The sequence below is a fragment of the Pararge aegeria genome, chromosome 26, assembly GCF_905163445.1.
Source record: "Pararge aegeria chromosome 26, ilParAegt1.1, whole genome shotgun sequence".
In the NCBI taxonomy this organism is placed as follows: domain Eukaryota; kingdom Metazoa; phylum Arthropoda; class Insecta; order Lepidoptera; family Nymphalidae; genus Pararge; species Pararge aegeria.
In genome coordinates, this window is record NC_053205.1 from 5,129,395 (window position 1) to 5,152,433 (window position 23,039).

The following is a 23,039-nucleotide window of genomic DNA, read 5'->3' on the forward strand; positions in this document are numbered from 1 at the left end:
AATTTAAAAGTTGTATATCCACGTAGGGCTGCCTGGAGGCAGAAATTTTAATTTGTAACTTTTTTTTTTTATTTAGTTTAGTTTTTAATAATTCTATTTATGTTATAGTGTGGTGTGTGTAGTGCGTAGTGATGGGTCATAGATATCAAATAAATAAATAAAATAAAATAACTTATTAACTGTCGTGGTAATTTTATTAAACTCCTCCGAAACGGCTTATCCGATTGTAATGATTTTTGCATATTCGGTAGGTCGATTTCGGTAGTAATCTATTTTTAAATCGAAACAATAAAAAAATATTTGGCAAAGGCTAATTAAAAAAAAAATACTAAACTAATGATAGTAATATTTTTTCTGTAAAAATCAATATAAAATTCTATAAGTATAAAATCTGAACTGACAATAAATAAAAAAATAATGAAAAAATAAAATTAAAGTTCGAAAAACTAAGTGGACTAATTTTGAACCAAGTTACCGACTATAAAATACGATGCTATAAATAAAGTGCTCCAAATAGTAAAGTCGCTTTATCCCGGTAATACTACTAATATCTAAAGTTGGGTTAGGTTAGGTTAGAACATAAATATTCATGTATCCTCTCAGTTTTTATTTGTTGTATTTTAGTAAGCCTTATTCCGTTATTGCCACTAAATAAAATTCTACCCATTTCAATGTACCAAGGTTGTAAATTATTGGCATGTACAGGAAAGAAGAGGTCAATACTTCTTCTTCTTCTTCTTCCGAAGATGAAGAATTGCCTTCTGACCAAGACGAGAGTGACCAAGCAGAGCCTAAAGGATGGACTGCAGCGAGTTTCCTGCAGACGTTCCCATTTACCAAAATAGCCCATTTCAACATTGGTCCAGCTGAGTCCTCTATCGATTTTTTCAATTAATTTTTTAACTCCACATTTATGTCAATGATGGTTACCAGCATTAATTCTCATGCCTTACGCATATTATTAGAGAGCAACTTTAAATTAGAAAGATACGAATGCTGATGAACTCCGTGTTTTCTTGGCAATTCTGTTTCATATGGGCCATATACCATTAGCCGGGTCCCCACCAAACGATCCACCGCGCTCCGATCGCGCGCGGCTGGAGCGCGATCCAAATGTGCAGGCGGTGTGGACGTGCAAACCAATAGAAGACCTAAAGAAAAAAATGCGGTCTCTGGCGGGAGGCTACAGAAGGGAAAAATTCAGAGAGAAACAAAGCCGTATAACTGGATCAGGTAAGAAAACAAACTACTTATGGTTTATTATACTTATTACACTATATTATGTTTAAGTAAAATTAAGGAATTTTCACTCGATTTCTTTTAGCGTTTAAAATTGAACATATACTTGTTATCAGTAGGTACCGCACTAAAAAGTTTTTCTACTTATATATTTTAACAGCATTCTATTTGTGAAAAAAGCGTGGAAGCATGTAGAAAATAATGTTTCATTTCCGTCTATTTAAATAACACGTCGAAATAACAGAGTAATAATTAGTAGGTAGTAAATAAGCTAATAGGAAATAAATACATGTGGTTATTTAATGAGTTACTTGTTTATTTCAGGTGCTCAAGATACGTATAAATCCAAGTGGTTTGCGTATGATGACTTCGACTTTATGGCGGATAAAAATGAACCCGGTATCACTCGCGATACTTTGGAACATGTGAGTCATTACTTTACTGATATTCATTTTGCCAAATTATTGTATTGTTTGTAACAAAGTGTCTTGCTAAGTGGGACCGTATTGTATTGGCATTTTCTGTTGCTCTTCTTGGTATGACGGCCATCGGTTGTAGTGATTGTGATGGTGGCTCATTTCGCCAGCTTCCAAGTATAACATCTCTATTCTCCTGTACTATATCAAACGTTCCTGGCGATGTAAAGTTAGAATTACTGCGTAAGTAGTTCTTCTTCTTCTTCTTCTTCTTCTTCTGGGCAGTTTCCGCACGTAAGCGCTTCGCTTGTTGTACGTGAAATTTCCCAATGTTGCTCGCTACTCCAGCCATCCAAGCTCGTTCCAGAATCCCAGCATGCCGCCCAGGTTGCTGAGGATTTCTGGGATAGTGGCTGGTGATCCCAGTTAGATCTCGCGTTGCTCTGTCACGCCCGTGCACTCCAGCATCACGTGCGTAGGTGTTTCATTTTTCTCCATGCATGCTCTGCAAAGAGGACTGTCGGTGACACCTATAATGGAAAGATGTCTGTTTAAGGAGCTATGTCCTGTTATGAGTCCCACCACCTTCCTAAGTTTGCTTCTATCCAGGCGGAGTAGTTTGTTAGTTAGGTGTTGGTTTAGGTTAGGGAAAGCTATTTTGGTTTGTTTACAATCTTTTGCATTGGCTCAAAGTTGGGAATGCTCCCTATGTGTTTGTTCATGTAGCCATGTTTTGTACTCACTGAACGGAATCGGTACGATCGGTTCTGGTCCTACTACCTTCAGTGTTGTGGCTTGGCGAGCTAGTGAGTCCGCCGCTTCGTTGCCTGGGTTCCCGTCATGCCCTTTGACCCACCTTAGGGTGATGTCATTAGAGGCAGCGAGTGTTTCCAGGGCGTTGTGGCAGTCGTATATGAGATTAGAGGTTGTGCTGCTGCTGGCCAGGCAACGGAGAACCGTTTGGCTTTCAGAGTTTATGATTATTTTATTGTTCATTACCTTTCTGTTTGTCATCGCTATGGCTGCAGTGGTGATGCCGACGCACTCTGCTTGGAAGACAGAATTGTTCTTACCAAGTGGGTAGCTGATCCTCATGTTTAGCTCCGGGCATACTATACCGGATCCTGTGCCTGTTTTGCTTTTGGAACCGTCCGTGTATACTTCGATGGTGTTTTGTTCTGTTTTACTACTTTGTTCTTTTCCTAGGTTTATTTTGTATTGCCTGTCTAATATGTAGCGTTTGCTAATTCTGTCGCATTTCCACTCTAGTTGTGGTTGTCTTTTGTACGCCTCTTCCAGGATTTTGGTGTGTGCTGTGCTGGTGTTCTTCCAGAGTCCTGAGGTTTTGAGTCTCAGGGCTGCAAGTGTAGCCTCTTTTTTGATATATAAGTGGAGCGGCGGGATGTCCAGTATGGTTTCAAGCGCCGTTGTTGGTGTCGTGCTCATGCCGCCAGTGATGGCTAGGCACGCTTGTCGTTGAAGTTTTTGTAGTTCTAGCTGGGTGGTTATGAGTTCTGTTCTTGGCCACCATATGAGTGCAGCATATGCCAGAGTACTCCTTACTACTGCTAGGTAAAGCCAGTTCATTATTTTAGGTTTTAGTCCCCAGGTTTTACCTAGCATGCGTTTACATTGGTGTAGTATAATAGTTGCTTTGTTTGTTTTGTCTTCTATGTGCCTTTTCCAGCTGAGCTTACTGTCCAAGGTGACTCCTAGGTATTTTACTTCATTAAACAGGGTGAGGCTCGTGTTAAACAGGGTGGGTAATTTTGGTATGTCCGGTTTCCTTTTGTTAGTGAAGAGAACCAGCTCTGTTTTCTTAGGGTTTACTGAAAGATCGTTTTCCTTACACCACCTTTCAATTAGTCGCAGAGCTCTTTGCATGATTTCGCATAGCGTGTATTCTAGTTTACCGCTGATGAGAATAACAATGTCATCTGCGTACCCTATAGTGTAAAATCCACCTGTGTTGAGCTTTGTTATAAGGTCGTCGACAACCAGGTTCCAGAGGATTGGTGATAGAACTCCTCCTTGTGGACAACCTCTGGCTACTATTCCCTTTGTAGTTCCGTTTATATCCACTTGTATTATTCTGTGCTCCAGTAGCGCTCTTATCCAACTGCGCAGTGTTGGGTGTACTTGGTAGCGTGATAGAGCTTTGTCTATGCTGTTAAAAGTTGTTTTATCAAAGGCTCCTTCGATATCGATGAAAGTTCCTAATGTTGATATCTTGTTTCCTAAGTCTCGTTCTATTTTGGTTACAACTGAGTGTAGCGCGGTTTCGGCTGATTTGCCTGTGTTGTAGGCGTGTTGGTTTGGGTGTGGGGGTAGGTCCCTCAGTGCACCATCTCTTAAGAATCGGTCCCCCAGTCTTCCTAGCGTTTTCAAGAGAAACGACGTCAGACTTATTGGTCTGAAGGATTTCGGTAGGGTGTAGTCACTTTTTCCTGGTTTTGGGAGGAAAATAACTTTGACTTCTCTCCAAGCCAGTGGTATGTATCTGTAGGCTATACAAGCCTTGTATTTAGCTGTTAGCCAGGGTGTCAGTTGGGTCTGGCCCCATTGTAGGAGTGCTGGAAAGATGTTGTCATTTCCTCCCGTCTTGAATGGGTGGAAAGTATTAATGGCCCATGTTAGTCTTTCTGGTGTGACTATTTTGTTTGCGAGGGTCCAGTCTTCTTCGCTGGGATGTCTTACTCCGTGATTGTTCCAGTCTGGTGCATTTACTATTTTACAGCCTGGGAAGTGGGTCTCAATCAGTGTTTCGCTCATCTCTTTGTCGTTCTTTGTGTATGTTCCGTCATGTTTTTTCAATGAACCAAGTGTACGGTTATTGTCTCGGGCCAGAATTTTCCTGATTCTGGCAGCACCGTCACAAGATTCGATGCTGGTGCAGAACTTCTGCCAGGAGTTGTTTTCCTTGTCTCTGATGCGTTTATTATATTGGTATTGGGCCTCCTTAACACTCTCACTGCCAGCAATATATAGCATTGTTCCAGTTCAGTAAGCCACGGAGTCCGCCTGCGGGTCCCAACGTATCCGCTGCGGTAGGCCGTCACTCAAAATGAAAAAATATTGCAGCAGGCCGTGGGGTCCGCCGGCGTCTAGTAAAGAATGCTTTTAGCACGCCGTGGGATCCGCTGTGACCCCCTAAATTCAAATAGATATTTGTACTACTGGCCTGCTAATAACGAAAAAATATGGCTAACATTGGCTTGCGCATATAGTGAGCTACATGTTGAAAAAAAAATCAAGTCAATCGGAGCAATAATTACATTTCTGTGTGGCGGGGAAAAAATAAAAAAATAAAACATTAAATTGACAAACCTTTATTGTTGTAGCACAAAAAGAGGAAACAACATGCATTTTGAAAAAAAAAAATACTATTTGCTATGCTTATTGGCAAAACAAGACGCGCAAACACTGGGCTTCGTTGGGCAAGTGAGGCATACAGTACTTGTTTTTTTTGTAAGTTTCTTCGCCTCTACGCTTGATTTGCCTTCTTGACGTAAACTTTCGTAGCAGTGTATACACTTACGACGTATTAATCGATTGCGATGGTCAGTCAATGGGTTCTTTCCGAACTCATGTTTAGTTACGACAGGGTCGGTAGCACGGCGCTGCTGTAAATCCATCAACTGTATACATAGGTTCTCACGAAATTTCGTTATTGTATAAGTTTTAGTTGTAAGTCTTTTACGAGACTTGTATATCAAGTAGGCATTTACGACAGACGTAGTTAGCAGTAATTCAATTCCCAGTTTTTGAAACCAACGTACATTTCTTCTTAAAGGATTACAGTAACTGCCCATCTGATCAGAAAAGTCTATTGCACTTTTGTATTTGTTGTATTCGGCAATTACTGATGGTTTCAAAGCAGTTTTTCGCCTATTTCGCTTGCTCCGGACTGTTACGAATCCAACTGAATGTTTTGTTGATAACGCGAGGACGTCTCTCTTGTCTTTCCACTTTAAAACCAAAATTCCGTCATCATTTTCTTTTGCTATCATCTCACCTTTATGCAACTTTGTGGAAATAATATCTTTCGGCAACCCTCTTCGATTTTTTCGAACTGTGCCAAGCAAATGCGTAGACCGGTTTAAAAGGGACTTTGCTAAGTCTACGCTTGTATAAAAATTATCGGTTACAATACTTCGGCCCGCATCTAAGTATTTCTCGCTCAGATTCATAACCACATCTTTTGACAAATTTTGGCCAGGCGTCGTTTTCTTACCTTCATATACAATCAGATCATGTACATAACCATTTTCATCACATATTTTGAACAGTTTTATCCCATATTTGTGCTTCTTCCCAGGGATATATTGCATGAAAACAATCCTGCCACGGAAGGCAACCATTGTCTCATCCACTGTTAGATATTCTCCAGGTGTGTTATAGTTCTGAAATTTTTTGGTTATCAAGTCAACCAGACGTTTTACTCGGATAAGTCTGCCAGCATTAGATGACAAATAAAAATATGTATCCTCAAAGTGCCAGCACCGCAGCAGCAATTCAAAGCGATTTCGGCTCATTACTGAACCAGCTACGGGATTTTTGTATAATATATTCTTACTCCAGTAATCAGATATCTTAGGCAGTTTTTTTATACCCATCCATATCAGCAGACCAAGGAATTTTTTAATTTCATTTTGATCACAATCCTTCCAATCTACTAGTCTACTTGATCGTCTCAAAACTTTAAGTATCATAGTTTTATTCGCATAACAGTTAGTCATGGTCACCATCAGGTTAATTATTTCGTCGTCCACAAACAAACTATAATAATCCAGTTCGGTCTTACACGTGTCGGGAATATTTTTTATACCAGATGTAAAAGCTAAAGGGAATTGTTTTTGACGAGAGCCAGTTGGTATACTCCATTGACCACTACTGTCTACCGATTGTTGTACGGGGCGGTCCCTTTGAGTTTGATGTAAACTCTGCGCAGTGACATCTTCATCGGTGCTTTCGCTATCGGAGTATCCATCACTATCGGTACTACAAGTAGATTCCGATGAAGGCACGTAATCAGGATCATAGTCCGAGTCGTCCGACATGTTTTACATACTCTAAAACAATATTCTTCACAAAAAAATTAACTCTAATCCCGAAAGTTGTGAAAGCGCGGGAAAACGACGCACACAGCGAGCCAAGGGGGCGGCCGGCGGTCAACTAACAATTACTTTAGCTGGCGTCACAATGAAATTCTAGAAAATTACAAGCGGCGTGACAGACAAAATCTTTTGGGGACGGCCGGCGACCCCCACGGCCTGCTGGTTAATTTTTCTTTAAAATAAGACCGGCCCTTTGCACTCGAAAACTTGGGGCCCGCCAGCGGATCCCACGGCAGTGAGAGTGTTAAATTTGTCCCAGTCTAATTCATGTCTGGTGTTTTTGGCCCTGTTGAACAGTTGTCTCAGACGTTTCCGTAGTCTTTCCAAGTCGTGACCCCACCAGTTGTGTTTTGGTGTTTGTTTGGCGTTGGTCGTTTTTAGTGGGCATGATTGCTCATAGCTTGTTGTTATATGTTTGGTAACTGTTATTACATTTTCCTCTATGTTATTGCAACTGTGCGTTTCAGTCGGTTTCACCGCGTCTGTTTTATTTTTTAAGAGTTCTCTGTATTTTTGTCTGTTGGTCTTCCTTGGATTTCTTTTAGGTATCCATTGCGTTTTTATTAGGTCCAGTTCGTAGCATATGCGTCTGTGGTCGGATAGTGTAGGCTCGTCGCTTACGTGCCAGTTTTTTACCTGGTCGCTGATCTTTATCGTCGCTATTGTTAGGTCTATAATGGTTTGGTATCTACTGGACACGAACGTTGGTTCGGTGCCCTTGTTTAGTATGGTTAGGTTAGTTGTTAATAGATAGGAGACAAGTTGCTCACCTCTTTTATTATTTGTCGTACTACCCCATAGGTTATGGTGTGCATTGCTGTCCACTGAGATGATGAGGTCCTTGTTGTTCACCTCGCAGTGTGTTATCAGGTCTGTTAGTTCTTTTGGTGGTATTTGTTGTTCAATTGACATGTATAGTGACGCTAGCACCAGCGGTTTTGGTGTCGCATTCATGCCTTGGTGGAGTCCACTCTTTATGACGACTGCTGTCATGTCTCTGGAACAGTATTGTGTTAGTAGTATTGCAGAGATACATTGTGGAATGTAGATGCATGTTCTTGGTGGTTCGTTTACGCTGTTTGAAAAGATCTTACCGTTGCAATTTCCAAATCCGCGTATGTTGTTGGCTCTGACCCATGGCTCCTGAATCAGGGCGACGGTGTCGGCTTCAACCTCCAGCTGTCTACGAAGGGTGGCCGTCGCAAGGTGTTTATGCTGGAGGTTGGTTTGGACGATTTTGATTATGGTGCCCTCTGCGCCGGTGGTTTTGCGGCGGGGGCTGTCGGGTCTTCTGTGTTGGTGTTGGCTCTTTGCGGGTGGTCGGCCTGACCCTCCGTGAGCAGCGCCTCAATGTTGTCGAGGACAGTGCCAACGGAGGGTTCTGGTGTCGTTTCCCGTACTCCACATGGCTGCGTAAGTAGTTATACAGATAAACCGTTGCCAGCACGACTTTAGTCGCAGTTTCTGGTTCCAAAAGCATAGGTTTACGCAGAACTCTGTAGACAGAACTAAGTACTCCAAACGCGTTTTCTACTACTCTACGTTCTCTTGACAGTCGGTGGTTCAAAATTCTTTCACACGAACCCCTTTCCCGAGTACCATCGTATGGTTTCATTGTATAATTATTCAGCTGAAAAGCTTTATCACCTAATATACAATAGGGTAGCTCAATTTTATAGGGAACTTGCAATATTTCCGGTGGTGGAATGTTTAGTTCTTTTTTTTCCAGTTTTTTATATAAATTTGTGCTTTTGAACACGCCTCCATCTGATATTCTGCCTTTAGTCCCAACATTCACATACAGGAACTTATAATTTGCATTGACTAATGCAAAAAGAACAATACTAGGAAATAATTTGTAATTATCAAAGTCGTTCCCACTATTAAAAGGCGATTGCAAAGTGACATGTTTGCCGTCTTTCGCTCCTATCACGTGTGGGAAATTCCATTTATTCTCGAATTGCTGAGAAACTGTACGCCACTCTTCTTCAGTTGACGGCACCTGAAAAGAAAGATGCCGTGAGATCCTCAACACATTATAAATACTGAGACCTCGCGGTATCCGTAAACTTGTACAGAGCGCCATCTATTGACATAATTGTGAGGTTCTGTTAAAAATACGGAAGCTCATTAAAGATTAAATAATTTCGTTTCCTTATGATATTTATCTAATTTTGGTATTTGTTGTTCAAGTACAGGATATAATGCATATAATTGATCAAGTTTCAGGCTCAGCTTTTCAGAAAATTGAGAGTTCTGAGGTCAACTTTGGACGTTAGAAAATCTCCACTTTGAAAGCCCCCCATTTCGCTAATTTTAGGGGAAAAATTAAAAAAAAAAAATACTTTTGGAATGTATTCTTAATTATCGTTAAAATAATTTACTGCAACCCTATGTAACGCTATAAAAATATTTTACTTCGCTTTCGCTTCTATGAGAGCCCCCCTGAAATAAAGATTTTTATAACTTTTTAAGCCATATTTGGCGGGAGGCCATCAGTTTACATATTATATTTAAATTTTAAGTAATTACGTTCAGTAATTCAGAAGTATAAGGCTCTGACAGACGGACGGACGGACGGACGGACAAGTGCAAATTCACTCAAGTAGACTCGAACCTTCGCTTCGCTCGGTCAATTATATAGCTACTTAATCATATTATAAAGCTGAAAATAAGAATAAGTAATAATAATAATAATTTTGTTACAGGAAGAATCTGATACGACGGAACGGGAACTTGAAGTAAATGCTACAGTGAGCGAAAACGAGAACAGTAGCATTATTAGTAGTGACACACAACCGGAAGGAGCCAACCACCACACAGATCAGAGTAGAGAGCAGAATGATCAGAGTGTACAATTCAATGTACAAACAACAAGCAAACGAACAAAAAAAAGAAAGAAAACTTCTTCTAATAATGCAGATGAAATATCAGATGAAACTCTTTCAGAAGCTTTCCAACTTCTGCAACAATGTGCACAGCCATCACAACCAGACACAGATTCTTACATCACTTTCGGACAGTATATGTCTACTGAATTGCGGAAATATGATCCAGTAACATTAGCTTATGTCAAAAATGCTATATGCCAAGTTATTTTTCAAGCTGACACAGGAAGATACGGAGATAGAAATTATGGATATTATACTAATTCATATCCTGGCACACCTTCAGCCTTAACTTCATCACACACTCAGTCCCCTCATCCTCAGGATTTTCCACTTCCATCTCCACAGTCATCATCAACTGCTCATCTAGCCTCCACTTCATCACACACTCAGTCCCCTCCTCCTCAGGATTTTCCACTTCCATCTCCACAGTCATCATCAACTGCTCATCTAGCCTCCACTTCATCACACACTCAGTCCCCTCATCCTCAGGATTTTCCACTTCCACAGGCATCACCATCTGCTCATCTAGCCTCTACTTCATCGCAGTCCCAGTCTCAACCACCTCAGTATTATTAACTTCCACATTCACCATCGAATTAAATAAGTACCTACCTATATCCTTTCTGACTTTCTATTGTTTTCAAAGTATGTTGATTAATAATTGTAAACATGTTACTTCTTTAAATTATTATTTTAATACACTACTTTTTATTGAGTAATAAAGTATGGTTTTCCTTACCTTCACATAATCCTTTAACAGGTCAATGATTGCTTCACAAACTTCAGGGATAATTTTCGATATAGACTGTTTGGAAATGCGGAAGAGATACTGCAAACTGACGTACGAATCTCCAGTTGCTAAAAATCTCAATGTTAGTAGTAATCTTTCCTTCACAGTAATGGCATCTCTATAATTTGTATCATTCTTTCTTAGCTTGTTATTCAATAATGAACACAATACCTCAAATTTATTAACATTCATTCTTGCGAAATTGTGTTCAACTTTATCTGACACTAACTCTGCGTAAAGCTGAGTCCCAGATTCCAAGCGGTTTTTGTATATTGTTTTTATCCAGAACCGTCTTTTTCTTTTTTGTGTTTTTTTGCGCAAATATTTAAGCAAAATAAAGGTTGCTGCTGCCACGGCAATTCGACGCCGCCGCTGTACGTGTGACTCCATCTCCAGCAAGAGTTCGACTGAATCACGGATCGCCTATGGATCGCTTGGAGCGTAGTTTAGGATCGCAGTTTAAACAAACTGATCGGCCTAGTACGATCCACGCTCCACGTATCACGATTTTGGATCGCGGATCGCGGGATCGCCGATCCATTTTGGATCGTCTGGTGGGGACCCGGCTATTGAGTAGGCTCCATTGTTACTGGAGTACAGATGGCATGTTTCAATTGCCTTTTACAAAGAACATGTCCCGGGACCGTTTTCTCTTAATACTTCGTAATCTAACTTTTTCTGACCATAATTTATCATACAGTAACACTGACCCTAACAGATACGTCAAACCAATATATTTTTTTTTAATTCACTTATGAAAAGTTTAGTAAGTCCTCCTAAAAGTATATATTCAAGGCAAACATAAATATGGAGTTAAAATATACGTACTTACGGATACAAATGGCATAACGCAGAAAATGCATATGTATTGTGGATCACATGATATCGAACTTAAGGGCAAAGGTCATGCTGAAGATGTAGTGATGATGCTTATGGAAGATTACCTAAATGCAGGGCACTCCCTTTATACTGACAATTTTTATAATAGTGTGTGACTAGCGGAAAAGCTATTGGATAAACGCACTTATCTAACTGGTACACTTAGAGCCAATAGGTTTAAGAATCCTAGTATTACTAAGGCTAAAATCGCTAAAGGTACACTGCTTACGAAGTACAATGCCCGTGGCGTATACGTCACCAATTATCGGGACAAAATAAATGTACTGATAATTTCAACTGAGCATCACTCAAATTTTGTTAATTCTAGTAATAGGCATGGTCGGGTTTCGCAGAAACCAAAAGTTATAGTAGAATATAACAAGTATATGAAAGGCATTGATAGAAAAGATCAAATGCTATCATATTATCCATCTTATAAGAAATTAACCAGATGGTATAAAAAAATTATAGTACACGTAATGCAAGTGATGTTGTTAAACTGTTTCCTAATGTTCAATGAACAAATGAAACGAACCGGTAATAATAGAAAAGAAAAAACATTTTTCGATTTTCGTTTAAAACTGTTTAGACAGTTATTAAATATTGGCACACTGACTGATAGACAGACTGTCGTTAGCAATATTCCAACATCATCAACTGGCAATCTCATGACAACAAAAACAGACGATATTATACATTGCATAGCTGACCTGCCTAAAAACGCTTCTGGCAAAACTAAACGAAAAGATTACAGACATTGTTTAAATACACATAATATTTTATTTCATTGTCCCAGTTGCGTTATAAAACCTGGGCTATGCGTTAAATGTGTTGGTGACTATCATCAATACAAACATCGCTACTAAAAATTAGCTATTTATTATCATTTTGGAATAGGTAAGCCCACAATCATTTGTAAGCATCTCATAGCTTTCTTTCTGTATTGCATTTGTATCTGAATTAATCCGTATTCTATCAAGCTATGATAGAATACGGATTAATTCAGTATTCTCACATTTACTACTGTTGTCTTTTTATCATTTTCAGATTCTGTTTTCCTGTGACATCAAATTCAAATTCCAATTTTATTCGAGTTGATTTTGTTGATTTGATTATATGATTGTTGATTTTATTTGGTTGATTATTTATTTTCAATTACTGCATGCTAACTCAATAACTAATTTCTTATGACTTTATGCCCAAGCATAATTGGAGGTGAATTTATTTTTTTATATATCAATTATCTTCATAGTTTATTTTTCTTTTATCGTGGTGGAGATGTGCTTCGTCAGGCAGTCGGCACTCACAGGAAGGCGCGGGGAGAGGGCGCATTCCAGCCCTTTTGGGTCCACATTTTTTTAAATTTCATTACTAGTAAAATTCACTATGACAAATTTCCAATCCAAATTAGTCGATACCTCAGAACAGCGAAATATAATCCTTTTTTCACAACTCCCTCAATATCGTTATCAAATGATTAGTAGAATAATGTACACTATATTGAAAGGGGTTTTTAAGTTATCCATTTAAATGATTTATTACTTACACACTTTTTTAAATTTTTGTAGCATACTTTACACCAAAAAGTTATGCAAATAATGTTCACATAATAATACAAAAAAAAATATAGGTATACTTTTTAAATGTAATCTGGGGTTAAGTTAGAACGATTTTAGTTTCAACCCTAAATTCGCGGCTTTCGCATAGCACCCTACTTAACCCTATGCAAATTGCACTTTTCGCGTCAAAACTAGTTGTTACGTGTTTGCCTTCGGGTGACTGGTACCACCGATGTAAATAAATAGATGCACCCTTTCAGAAATAACTGTTCCAGTGAATTATGGTTCGGGCTTATTATATTATGTATGATAATTCACTTCAAGAGGTTGTCACGTGTGCACGACAAATCGATTAATAATTACCTAAATGCCCTGAATGTTTTATTTTGGTCAAGATTGGGTTTTCTACTAAGCCGTATAAAAGCAAAATGGCTTCAGGTTTGGGCTTAAGATGTTATACAAACATACACATAGTATGTTTTATGTAATGTAAAAGACGCAAATCTTTTTAAGGCTTTTTAATTCACTGGTGACGGGACTAAATTTTCATGAATGAAATGAATATCATTAATTCAAAATTAGGTAAAATATTGTCAATCCCCGAAAAAAACAGGAAACAGAATTTTTTCACACGAAACCGTAGAAAATTTTATTTTGTACAAGAAAAACGTATTAATAGGTTATGATTTCCAAATCGTTTAGTTGACGCATCAATTTCTAGTATCTCTTTCTAGTATCTTTGACTTAGTTGGAGTAAATCGGTATTTATCGTAAAAGTTCACGTTCCTCACAATAGATGGCGATAGAAAATTTTAACAGACGTATCCGTAGTCATTGACTACTTGCGGAGTAGTGCAAACGCGAAGCGATGGAAGACGTAAGTACCTCCGTAAACACGATTAATTTTTATTGTTTCTGCTGTTTTGGTAAATGTAATATTGTGACGAAGTTGTGAGTTATTAAGTTTTGGTTGTTATTTTCGGGGCATTGTGATGATGCGGTTTTTTTGTTATTACGGCACTGATATGTACTGTTGACTACGTGGGTAGGTAAACATTTTTTTTTTGTTTTGATAAACAGGAAGACGAAAACACTACGCCAAGCGAATGGGTGCCGTCCTGTAGCTCCGACGGCGGTAGCGGTACAGGCAGCACCTGCCTGACAGAGCTTCTGCCAGAAGCCATCGCTGGCATCTCTGTGCCATTGTTAAGCACCGGCAAACTGGAGCCAGCTGCAGTCAAGAGGCCAATTGGTGCAGCGGATTTCACGGATGCCGCATGAATTTCTTCTTGGATGGACCGAGCTGGTCTGTCCAAGAGGCATTGCATACGGCAGTCAACAATCTCGGCAAAGGACCTCGCAGAGGTTGGCCCGTCTAATTGTAATGAAAAGTAATTGCTATTATTTATGTAGTTTCAATTCGTTTCATACTATAATTGATAGGATTAGATTTTGTTCCCCTCCGTAACATAGTAAATATAGATGATAGATTATACAAACACTGAAGTAAATTAACGAATATAAAAACCGTGACCTGAACGTGAAACATGTAGATTTTTTCCGACACCGAGTTTTAATAAGACACAATATCATTTTATTACTTTTACTTTTAATAGAATAAAGAAGATTTTGTAAACTATATTTTTTTATTTATTAGTGCTGAACTAAATATGTGACAATGCATGATGATGTAAATTTCCATCATATTGTTTTTTTACATAATACATATTTTTATTTACACTAGGATTTTTTAAAATATTTTTCCTTTAATCTAGAGCATTAATTACAACACACTGATTTATTTAAAAAAATAGAAAAAATCATGCAAAGAAGGGTTAACTGATTTCTTTTTACAAATTATTGGCGAAAGTGAAGGAACAACTACAAATACGAAAAAAAGAAAACACTGCAGGGACATGTTTTGAAGCAACAAGTAGGTATTAGAGAGCAAAAATGACACGTCAGTTTAATAGTTTCGTCACCAGGTATGGCCAAGATAATTATTTAAGCGGGCTTATAACAGTATCTAATGTACAACGTCGTCGTTCACAATTAGTGAAGAAAATAGTAAATTTCACAAGATTCGTATGATTGGCGATGATACCAATGAAAAACCAGTGTGTAGAAAAGCTTTTTTATCTTTACATGGTATCACTGGAAGAAGACTGCAGTTTATTTAGAAATCACAGCTTTCTAAAAAAACTATTGACTTAATGTACAAGCAAATCAACACTCTTAACCTCTGGTATGCCTGAACGTGGATCAGCGCAAAGCAGTTATCTGCCGGAACGTGGATCCACGCTCTCCGACCAGCAGACAATTTTTTATAATTTTCTCTCATAAAAACGATGCAGAAGTGTCAAAATCGCTTGCGTCCTTGAATGAATGAATGTACCAAATTCTCTTATACCTGTCTTTAGTTCAGAAACTTGTTCATTCGTGTCACTGAATACTCGACTTCGTTGAGAACTAAGTGTTTGATTTTTTGTAATTACTGGACACAGTGAGTATATTTTTGTGTTATTTCAATAATTTCTTTCATTTAGAATAGTTTTCAATAAAATCTTATGAGAAATTTATGCAATTACTAAAATAATTAGAAGTAAACGATTTGTCGGTTAGTTTTTTTTTTCAAATTTATTCATAACTATTGTATTTCTTTCATTCTGAGTGCGTGTTATATATAGTTTTGAAGACTTTTTTGTCAAGATCTTCAATTTGCAAAGTGTTTTCGTCCATAATTCATAGTTTATTCAGAATCTTTGTTTTTCGATAGTCTTACCGCATATTGAGCGCGGATCCGCGTTCCGGCTAAGACGTACAGGGTGTTCAAATTTATACCACGCACTTTACTTGTTTATTTACTTTATTGAGTTGTCCAGAAAATATTTTGAGATATCTTGCATTGAACCTAACAATATTTTATTAATTTAATTTCAAGGTTATAAAATAATGGTGGTGTACCTAGATGTTGATAAGTATCTCAACAAAGGAGATTATTGCCTATGTCTTCGTGAAGCTATATGGCCTTGGAAAGAGACTCATTTTATAAAATTAAGTGCTTGTTTCATATGTAAAAAACGCACGAATTCTAAAATGCCTCGACATTTATGTCTTCGGACTGACAAAAAAAGTACTTTTAAAATGATATTACACGCTAAACATTTTTGGTGTCGAAACTGTATGTTTGCCATATATGAACATTACACAAATGACGAATGTAACATTTGTGCTGATTTCTAAATAACAAAAATTTAATTAAGTATTACAATGAGAAGGTTACTGTTATTTGTTTAAAACTAATAAAAAAATTCACATATAATTAGTTTTATTCTTTGACAAAGCAAGACTATACAAAATGTTGTAGAGGTAATTTATTTACATTTCGACTTCATGTCTTACATTATAATTTTACCTCCCAATTTGCTGTTATTTTATTTATTTCTAGATGGAATCAAATGTGAGGAATACTACACCACCTGAGTGGGAAGCAACTCAACCCATTGTGGGTATGGAAATACAGATTTCGCCCAACGGTTCTTTGTATGCACGACCTGATAAAACCGTATATATGGAAAAATCCCTATCCGGATCATTACATGTATGTATTGCACATATGTATGCCATTACTTTTTAAATAGAGGGGATGCTGTTTCATACATTTTGTGTCTATTGAGATGAAACAGCTGATAATTATTTTTTAAGCGGAGACTTCAATGAAGTCGGTTCTTGGTTTTTTATTTAAACCATTTTATTTCGAATCCAGGTGTAAATTTCTACATTACATTAATATTCGTTCGTTGTAGGTACTGAGAACGACAGCCAATGTCGAAGAATCCTCTGAACGACCTCGAATCCGGAGGAGGTTAGATTTAAATTCTTCACCTGATCTTGACGCTCCTGGGCCCTCAAATGAGGTTGGCAGCCAATTACTGAGAACAAAAGCCAATGTCGAAGAATCCTCTGAAGCACCTCGAATTTGGAGGAGGGTAGATTTAAATTTTTCACCTGATCCTGACGTTCCTGGGCCCTCAAATGAGGTTGGTATTGATTTGTACAATTACATTTTATATCCGTTTTTGCACATTTTGTAACATTGTAATTAATCAAACTTTTTTTGCAGCCAGTGCGGAATGTGGCAAGAGAGTCTTACGAGATGCAGCAACTCAGAATGTTAAATTTTGAAGATGAAAGCGATTCTGTTTCACCTATACCCTCTCATGAGGTTAGTCAGTACAAGCCATGGATACCATTGTAATACCAAGTCAAATCTATAGTAGAGAATATTTGTCTATGTCAATAATTCCTATCTATCTAAATTGGAATTGTCCTAAACTTAATTCAATAAGAATAACTTAATTTCTACCGACATGTTTTTCAGGTCGTAAATACATATCTGACGTCTGAACTAGCTGAGGCTTTGGCAGTCGATTCAGGAAGTGAAGATGACGAAGAAGACGATCTTGATGAAAATGATTTACGCAGGATTTTGGAAATAGAAGAAGAAGGGGAAGAAATAGAAGAAAGAGGGGAAGAGGAAGTTATGTTAAATTATGATTTCACGTGGTCTCAAAATTTCGAAGAATTTACTGGTACAGAAGAGAGATTTGAAGTACAGCCAGGACCCACAGTGCAGGAAGATACTCCAATTAAAATATTTAAATCCATCTGGGATAGGTCTGTAATGGAAAAAATTGTCAAAGAAACTAACTACTACGCATGGCAAAAAATTGCTGCTGCCGCCGAAGTCGAGGATGGTATTAAACCTAAATCCCGTCTCTATCAGTGGGAAGACACAACAGTAGAGGAGTTATACAAATTTTTCGGAATTATGATTTATATGGGAATATGCTACAGAAGCAGAATTGACGAGTACTGGACTACAGGCATACTAGGCATGCCAGAATTTAGAAAGCTAATGAGCAAAAACAGGTTCCTCTTACTGTTACGGTTTTTACATTTTGTTGACAACGATGAACTCGGTCCTAATATTCGCGGGTATGAGCGAAAGGTATCTAAAGTTGTTAATATTGTGGAACACTGCAACAAAAAATTTGGAGAAATATATATCCCACACAGAGCCATAAGTATTGACGAGTCGCTGCTGCTGTGGAAGGGACGCCTGAGTTGGATTCAGTGCATTCGTTCTAAGGCAGCACGATTCGGTATTAAAACTTATGAGCTCTGTGAGGCGGAAACCGGATATCTGGTAAAATTATACATATATGCAGGTAAAGGTGAAAATTCTGAACCTATACATGGCTTTACTGGCGCAACTTCAAAAGTCGTCCTCAAATTGATAGAAGATTATCTAGGAAAAGGCTATTGTCTATACATGGACAATTTTTTTAATTCCGTTAGTCTTACACGGTTCCTGAAGCATAACCACACCGACGTTGTCGGAGTGTTAAATCGACGAAGAGTCGACACTCCGTCAGATATCAAAAACTTAAGCGAAAGACAATTGCAGCGGGGGCAGATTGTCTCTCGCCACTGTGGTGACGTAGCAGTAACGGTTTGGAGAGATGTCAAGCTTGTGACCACAATATCTACGTTTCATAAGCCCGAAACTGCTCCAGGCCGCCGAGCAGGAGTCACTTACGAAAAACCCATTGCAGTCCACAGTTATAATAAATACATGGGGGGCGTGGACTTAAAAGACCAGAAGCTCTCCATGTATTTATTAGAACGAAAACGAGGGCTAAAATGGTATTTGAAAGTTTTTCGGCGCCTGCTGAACTGCAGTATTCTAAACAGTTATATCATACATAAATGTCGCAGCGCAGCAAATTACAGTCACAGGAAATTTCGTTTAATTCTAGCAGATGCACTCTGTAAGGAACATAATAAAATACAGCGCATAAGGCCTAATACCAGTGTGTCGTCCGGAGATAACAGTCGAAGCTGTAATGGACATGTCCCAGACTACATACCAGTTGACACAACAAACCGGACTAATAAACGTCAAAATCGCCAGAAACGAGGACGTTGTGTGCAATGCCTAGCTAACAAACAACGAAAGGAAACAAACATAATTTGCTCGCAGTGTAAAGTGTTCCTGTGTGTAGGCCAATGTTGGCGTACCTATCACGAATTATGAATAGACATAGACATGCAGAAGTCGTGGTGGCCTAGCGGTAGAGCGCTCGCCTCTCATACGGGAGGTCGTGGTTCAAATCCCGGCGCGGACCAATGATATTTTTCAAGTCCGTATTTTTCTAAGAAAAATTACCACTGACTTTAAACGGTGAAGGAAAACATCGTGAGGAAACCAGCAAGTCGAAGAACCTAGCAAGTTTGAGGACTTGTGATATCCACCAACACGCACTGGGTCAGCGCGGTGGATTATGATCCTGATTGGGTAGGCCATGCTCCTGCAGTGGAGTCGTTTAGAACGAAGGCTGATGATGATAGACATGCATTCATGAATATGAAAATAACTTTATCGATTCGAGTCGATTTGAATTTATGTAGCATTTTTTGTTTTTGTAATAAAACCATTCCACTATACCTACTTAGTTCACATTGTTTTATTTCTAAACTAAAATAGTTACAGTAGGTGATACAATAATAAAGTACAAAATAAAATTTAAAAATTAAAAAAAATGGAACATCCTTTGTACAAATATACATGGCTTTGCCGGAACGCGGATCCGCGCGTTCGTATCACTCTGTTTTTCGCGGCAGATAGCGTAATTGTCAAATGGCTGCGTCCGGCATACCAAAGGTTAAATCAGTTAATGGTAAAAAAGACCACTACAATTTATATGAGAGTCCAAAAATATATTTGTCAGACGCAATCCACGGCAGCTTACATACCTCCAAGCATGCCGATCCTGTCACCAAGCCCATCTTCGGGGACCACGATGGCAGGCCCATCATACGCGACGGCCACCGCATTGAAAAGGCCACTTAAGAGCACTAACCCTACAACCGCGAACTCCACTTCTGCCACTTCCATACCAGCACCAAAGTCGGCGGACCGCTACCCCCACTCATCGTGGAATCGCTACCGGATTGGCCACAACCCTAACGGACGATCATACGGGTAGGGAGTTCGCTTCATCCCAAAATCAGACCAGGAGTTCCGCCTCATCCAGCGCTATCTCACGCAGCTGATGAGTACCGCCGGGATCTCCTGGTTCTGCTACTCATTGCCCGCTGAAAGAAGTGTTAAAGTGGCAATACGCGGCCTGCCGGTAAACACTGAACCGGCACTAGTAGAAGAATAGCTTCGCCAGCTTTGCTTTACGCCAGAATACGTGCGCATGATTCCCGCCCGCCCGGGCAGACCGGGCTGCCTAATGTTCCCGCAACTGCAGCGGACACAAGACCTCATCCCGGGCATATACGAAGTACACGAACTGCTTTGTATGCCCGGGATTACCATAGAAGCATGGCGCGGTAGGAAAGGACCCGCGTAGTGCCACCGATGCCAACAATTTAGGCACTCGTCCCACAACTGCCACAGGCCCATTGCCTGCGTGCGATGTGGTGAAAATCACGCAGCTCGAGACTGCCAACGCCCCCTAGAGGAGCCGCCGACATGCGCCAACTAAGGAGACGCACACACGGCAAACAATGCCGGTTGCCCTATTTTCCGCAAGGAAATAAAAAAAGTTAATGGTAAAAACCACCAGGCGGGGACTATCGCTCGCACCAACACTGTGCGCGCCGCGCCCACTGCAGCCCTGGAAGGAGAGGCTGACGCTCCTGGGTCGCTTACAGCGGCCGCCAACTAGCCGGGTAAAGGAAACCTGGGCCGAAAACGCCGTCGCAGACGCGGAAAACGGGCCCAAAAACAGCCAAATGCACCCCTCGCCCCGCAGCCGCAGTCGACTAGCAACCAACCGCCGTTGGCACCGCTACCTACTACATCGTCCAAGCCCACCGTGGTCGCTGCCCCCGAAAGGGGGACGAAGGCGAAGCGAGTGGCAGTACCGCAGCCGGAGTCACAACCGGCCCGCGGGCCCTTGGACCAGACGGACGGACGACCAGAATTATCGGCACCCTCAACCAGGTGGAGCAGCGCGATCCAATCCCGCTGATCCTAGCCTGCATCATGGAGTTCTGCAATAGCTGAACTCCATTTCTTTGACGGACTTTCTTCACAAAAAGTCCGCCTTTTGAGGCACCTACTCTCACAGCGCGGCGTAGACATCGGCCTGATAAATGAGGCGCACCTCAGGCCAGCGAACAAGCTGAAGATACATCCGAGCCGGAGTGCCTCAAGGAAGCTGCCTATCGCCTGTCTGCTATAGCAGACTTGCTACGCATCCGCCGTGGCGATCGGACGTGTTTGCGAGTGCTCTGCATTATAAAAATTATTTTAAGCTATATTATCTCAGCTTTTAGTGTTTTTCTATTGTGCATTCATATGACGAAAGGACGTCGGTAAGGGCCATTTCTTGCCCTCATTGTGTGTGAGATAGGACTCGTGGAGATTAGTTTTATTTCCTTGCCTTTTAACTTTAATACGTGTTAGTTTGTACTACGGGAAAGGACCCAGCTAATGATTAGTGCATAGTTTTACTAGTTACAATAATTGTTCATTAGAAATCTAGACTTTAATAGTGTTATTTCGGTGCATAAGAAAACTACGTGGTGCGCACATGGGCGCACGTGGTTTGATAGGTTAGCTGCGTCCTACAGTTTTAATACAAGGAAAAAACACTTATACAGTAACTATGGCGCACCGGAATAAATTTGGACGACCACATACCCGACACGCTTAGAGACCATTGGTCAAAATGGCTCAACAACCTAGCATGTCTACAAGATCTAAACGTTCCACGATGTACAGATTCCTGTAACAAGGGGCGGGAACTACATACCTTCGTAGACGCCAGGGAAACCATTTATGCCGCTACAACATACTGGAGAACTGCTATGAACAACCAGGTCAGCATAAAACTAATAGCTGCAAAAGCCAAGGTGGCCCCATTCAAACCTACCTCTATACCACGATTAGAATTACAAGCCGCAGTGCTTGGCTGCCATCTAGCAAACAGCATTCACCAAGAAATGGACACCAATATTAAGAAGAAGTATTACTGGTCAGACTATCGAACGGTATTAGCATGGATCAAATCCGACCCACGCACGTTCAAAACCTTCGTCGCACACAGACTAGCCGAAATAGAAGAACTCTCGAAAACATCAGAATGGAGATACGTACTAAACAAAACGTAGCTGACGACGCAACTAGATCGGCACCCCGAAATTTCGACAGCAACCATCGATGGTTCAACGGTCCAGAATTCTTAAAACTTGACTGCAACGAATGGCCTCAAGATCTCGTCTCGTTCAACCACCTATACCAGACGTCAGTCGTTTCTCATCATGGACTCGTTACCTACGAGCCTCAGCACGCTTCATACAAAGCGTCGAAGTTTTTAAAACATTAATAAATAAACCCGACAAAGTCACCGCCACTAAACGAATCATCAAGGATAAAGCCTGGAAACCGTATAAAAAACAGATGACTCAAGAAACACCCGAGAATCAAGAACCAACTATAAAAACCGTGAACAAACTAATACCATTATCAAGAAAATACATCAAGCAAGCTGAAACAATGTTGATACAACGAATTCAAAATGACAGTTTTAAGAATGAAATTCAAAACCTTAAAGATCACAAGAAGTTCGCCAAAGGATCTCGCCTTAGAAGACTCACCGCCGTTATAGAAGATGATATAATGCATCTCGAAACCCGCCTGTCCGCTGCCAACAACATAGCGATTTCCTAAAAAAAACCCATAATACTCGATGGAAAACACCCGAGTACACGATTAATCGTGAACCATTACCATCAAGAATATAATCACGATAATCACAACACGATAATGAACGAGATTCGACAGAAATACTACGTGATATCCCTTCGAAACACCGTCAAAATTATAGCAAGAGAATGCCAATGGTGTAGAATACACAAAGCCGTTCCTATCACGACACCTATGGGAGACTTACCGGTGGAACGCCTGCAACACAAACAATACCCGTTCACCTGCACTGCTGTAGATTATTTCGGACCAATAACCATAAAAATTGGCAGAAAAACAGATAAACGCTGGGTGGCTTTATATACATGTCTCACAACGCGAGCAGTTCATCTGGAGATTGCTACATCCTCGTCAGCAGATA

The 23,039-nt window shown here is 39.9% G+C and overlaps 2 protein-coding genes across 2 annotated transcripts; both read left to right on the top strand.

Annotated features, from left to right (window-relative positions):
* The first annotated feature begins 408 nt into the window (after positions 1–408).
* On the top strand, positions 409–14,172 carry LOC120635051. The gene is made up of 5 exons (XM_039905956.1): positions 409–1,233; positions 1,564–1,664; positions 9,481–10,229; positions 10,424–10,535; positions 13,972–14,172. The coding sequence occupies exons 1-5, from the start codon at positions 1,035–1,037 to the stop codon at positions 14,170–14,172; spliced, it is 1,362 nt and encodes a 453-aa protein (XP_039761890.1). The 5' UTR covers positions 409–1,034.
* A 960-nt stretch (positions 14,173–15,132) lies between these two features.
* LOC120635095 (piggyBac transposable element-derived protein 4-like) lies at positions 15,133–19,409 on the top strand. The gene is made up of 4 exons (XM_039906008.1): positions 15,133–16,492; positions 16,698–16,931; positions 17,015–17,116; positions 17,273–19,409. The coding sequence occupies exons 1-4, from the start codon at positions 16,340–16,342 to the stop codon at positions 18,989–18,991; spliced, it is 2,208 nt and encodes a 735-aa protein (XP_039761942.1). The 5' UTR covers positions 15,133–16,339; the 3' UTR covers positions 18,992–19,409.
* Positions 19,410–23,039: the final 3,630 nt, after the last annotated feature.

What these genes read in the sequence shown, in the direction of transcription:
- LOC120635051 (XM_039905956.1), top strand. Translation starts at nt 1,035, where the DNA reads ATGGGCCATATACCATTAGCCGGGTCCCCACCAAACGATCCACCGCGC. An exon ending in CTCGCGATACTTTGGAACAT is followed by an intron (nt 1,665 to 9,480) that starts GTGAGTCATTAC and finishes ATTTTGTTACAG; the next exon opens with GAAGAATCTGATACGACGGA. An exon ending in TCCCAGTCTCAACCACCTCA is followed by an intron (nt 10,230 to 10,423) that starts GTATTATTAACT and finishes ATCCTTTAACAG; the next exon opens with GTCAATGATTGCTTCACAAA.
- LOC120635095 (XM_039906008.1), top strand. Translation starts at nt 16,340, where the DNA reads ATGGAATCAAATGTGAGGAATACTACACCACCTGAGTGGGAAGCAACT. An exon ending in CCCTATCCGGATCATTACAT is followed by an intron (nt 16,493 to 16,697) that starts GTATGTATTGCA and finishes CGTTCGTTGTAG; the next exon opens with GTACTGAGAACGACAGCCAA. An exon ending in TTCCTGGGCCCTCAAATGAG is followed by an intron (nt 16,932 to 17,014) that starts GTTGGTATTGAT and finishes CTTTTTTTGCAG; the next exon opens with CCAGTGCGGAATGTGGCAAG.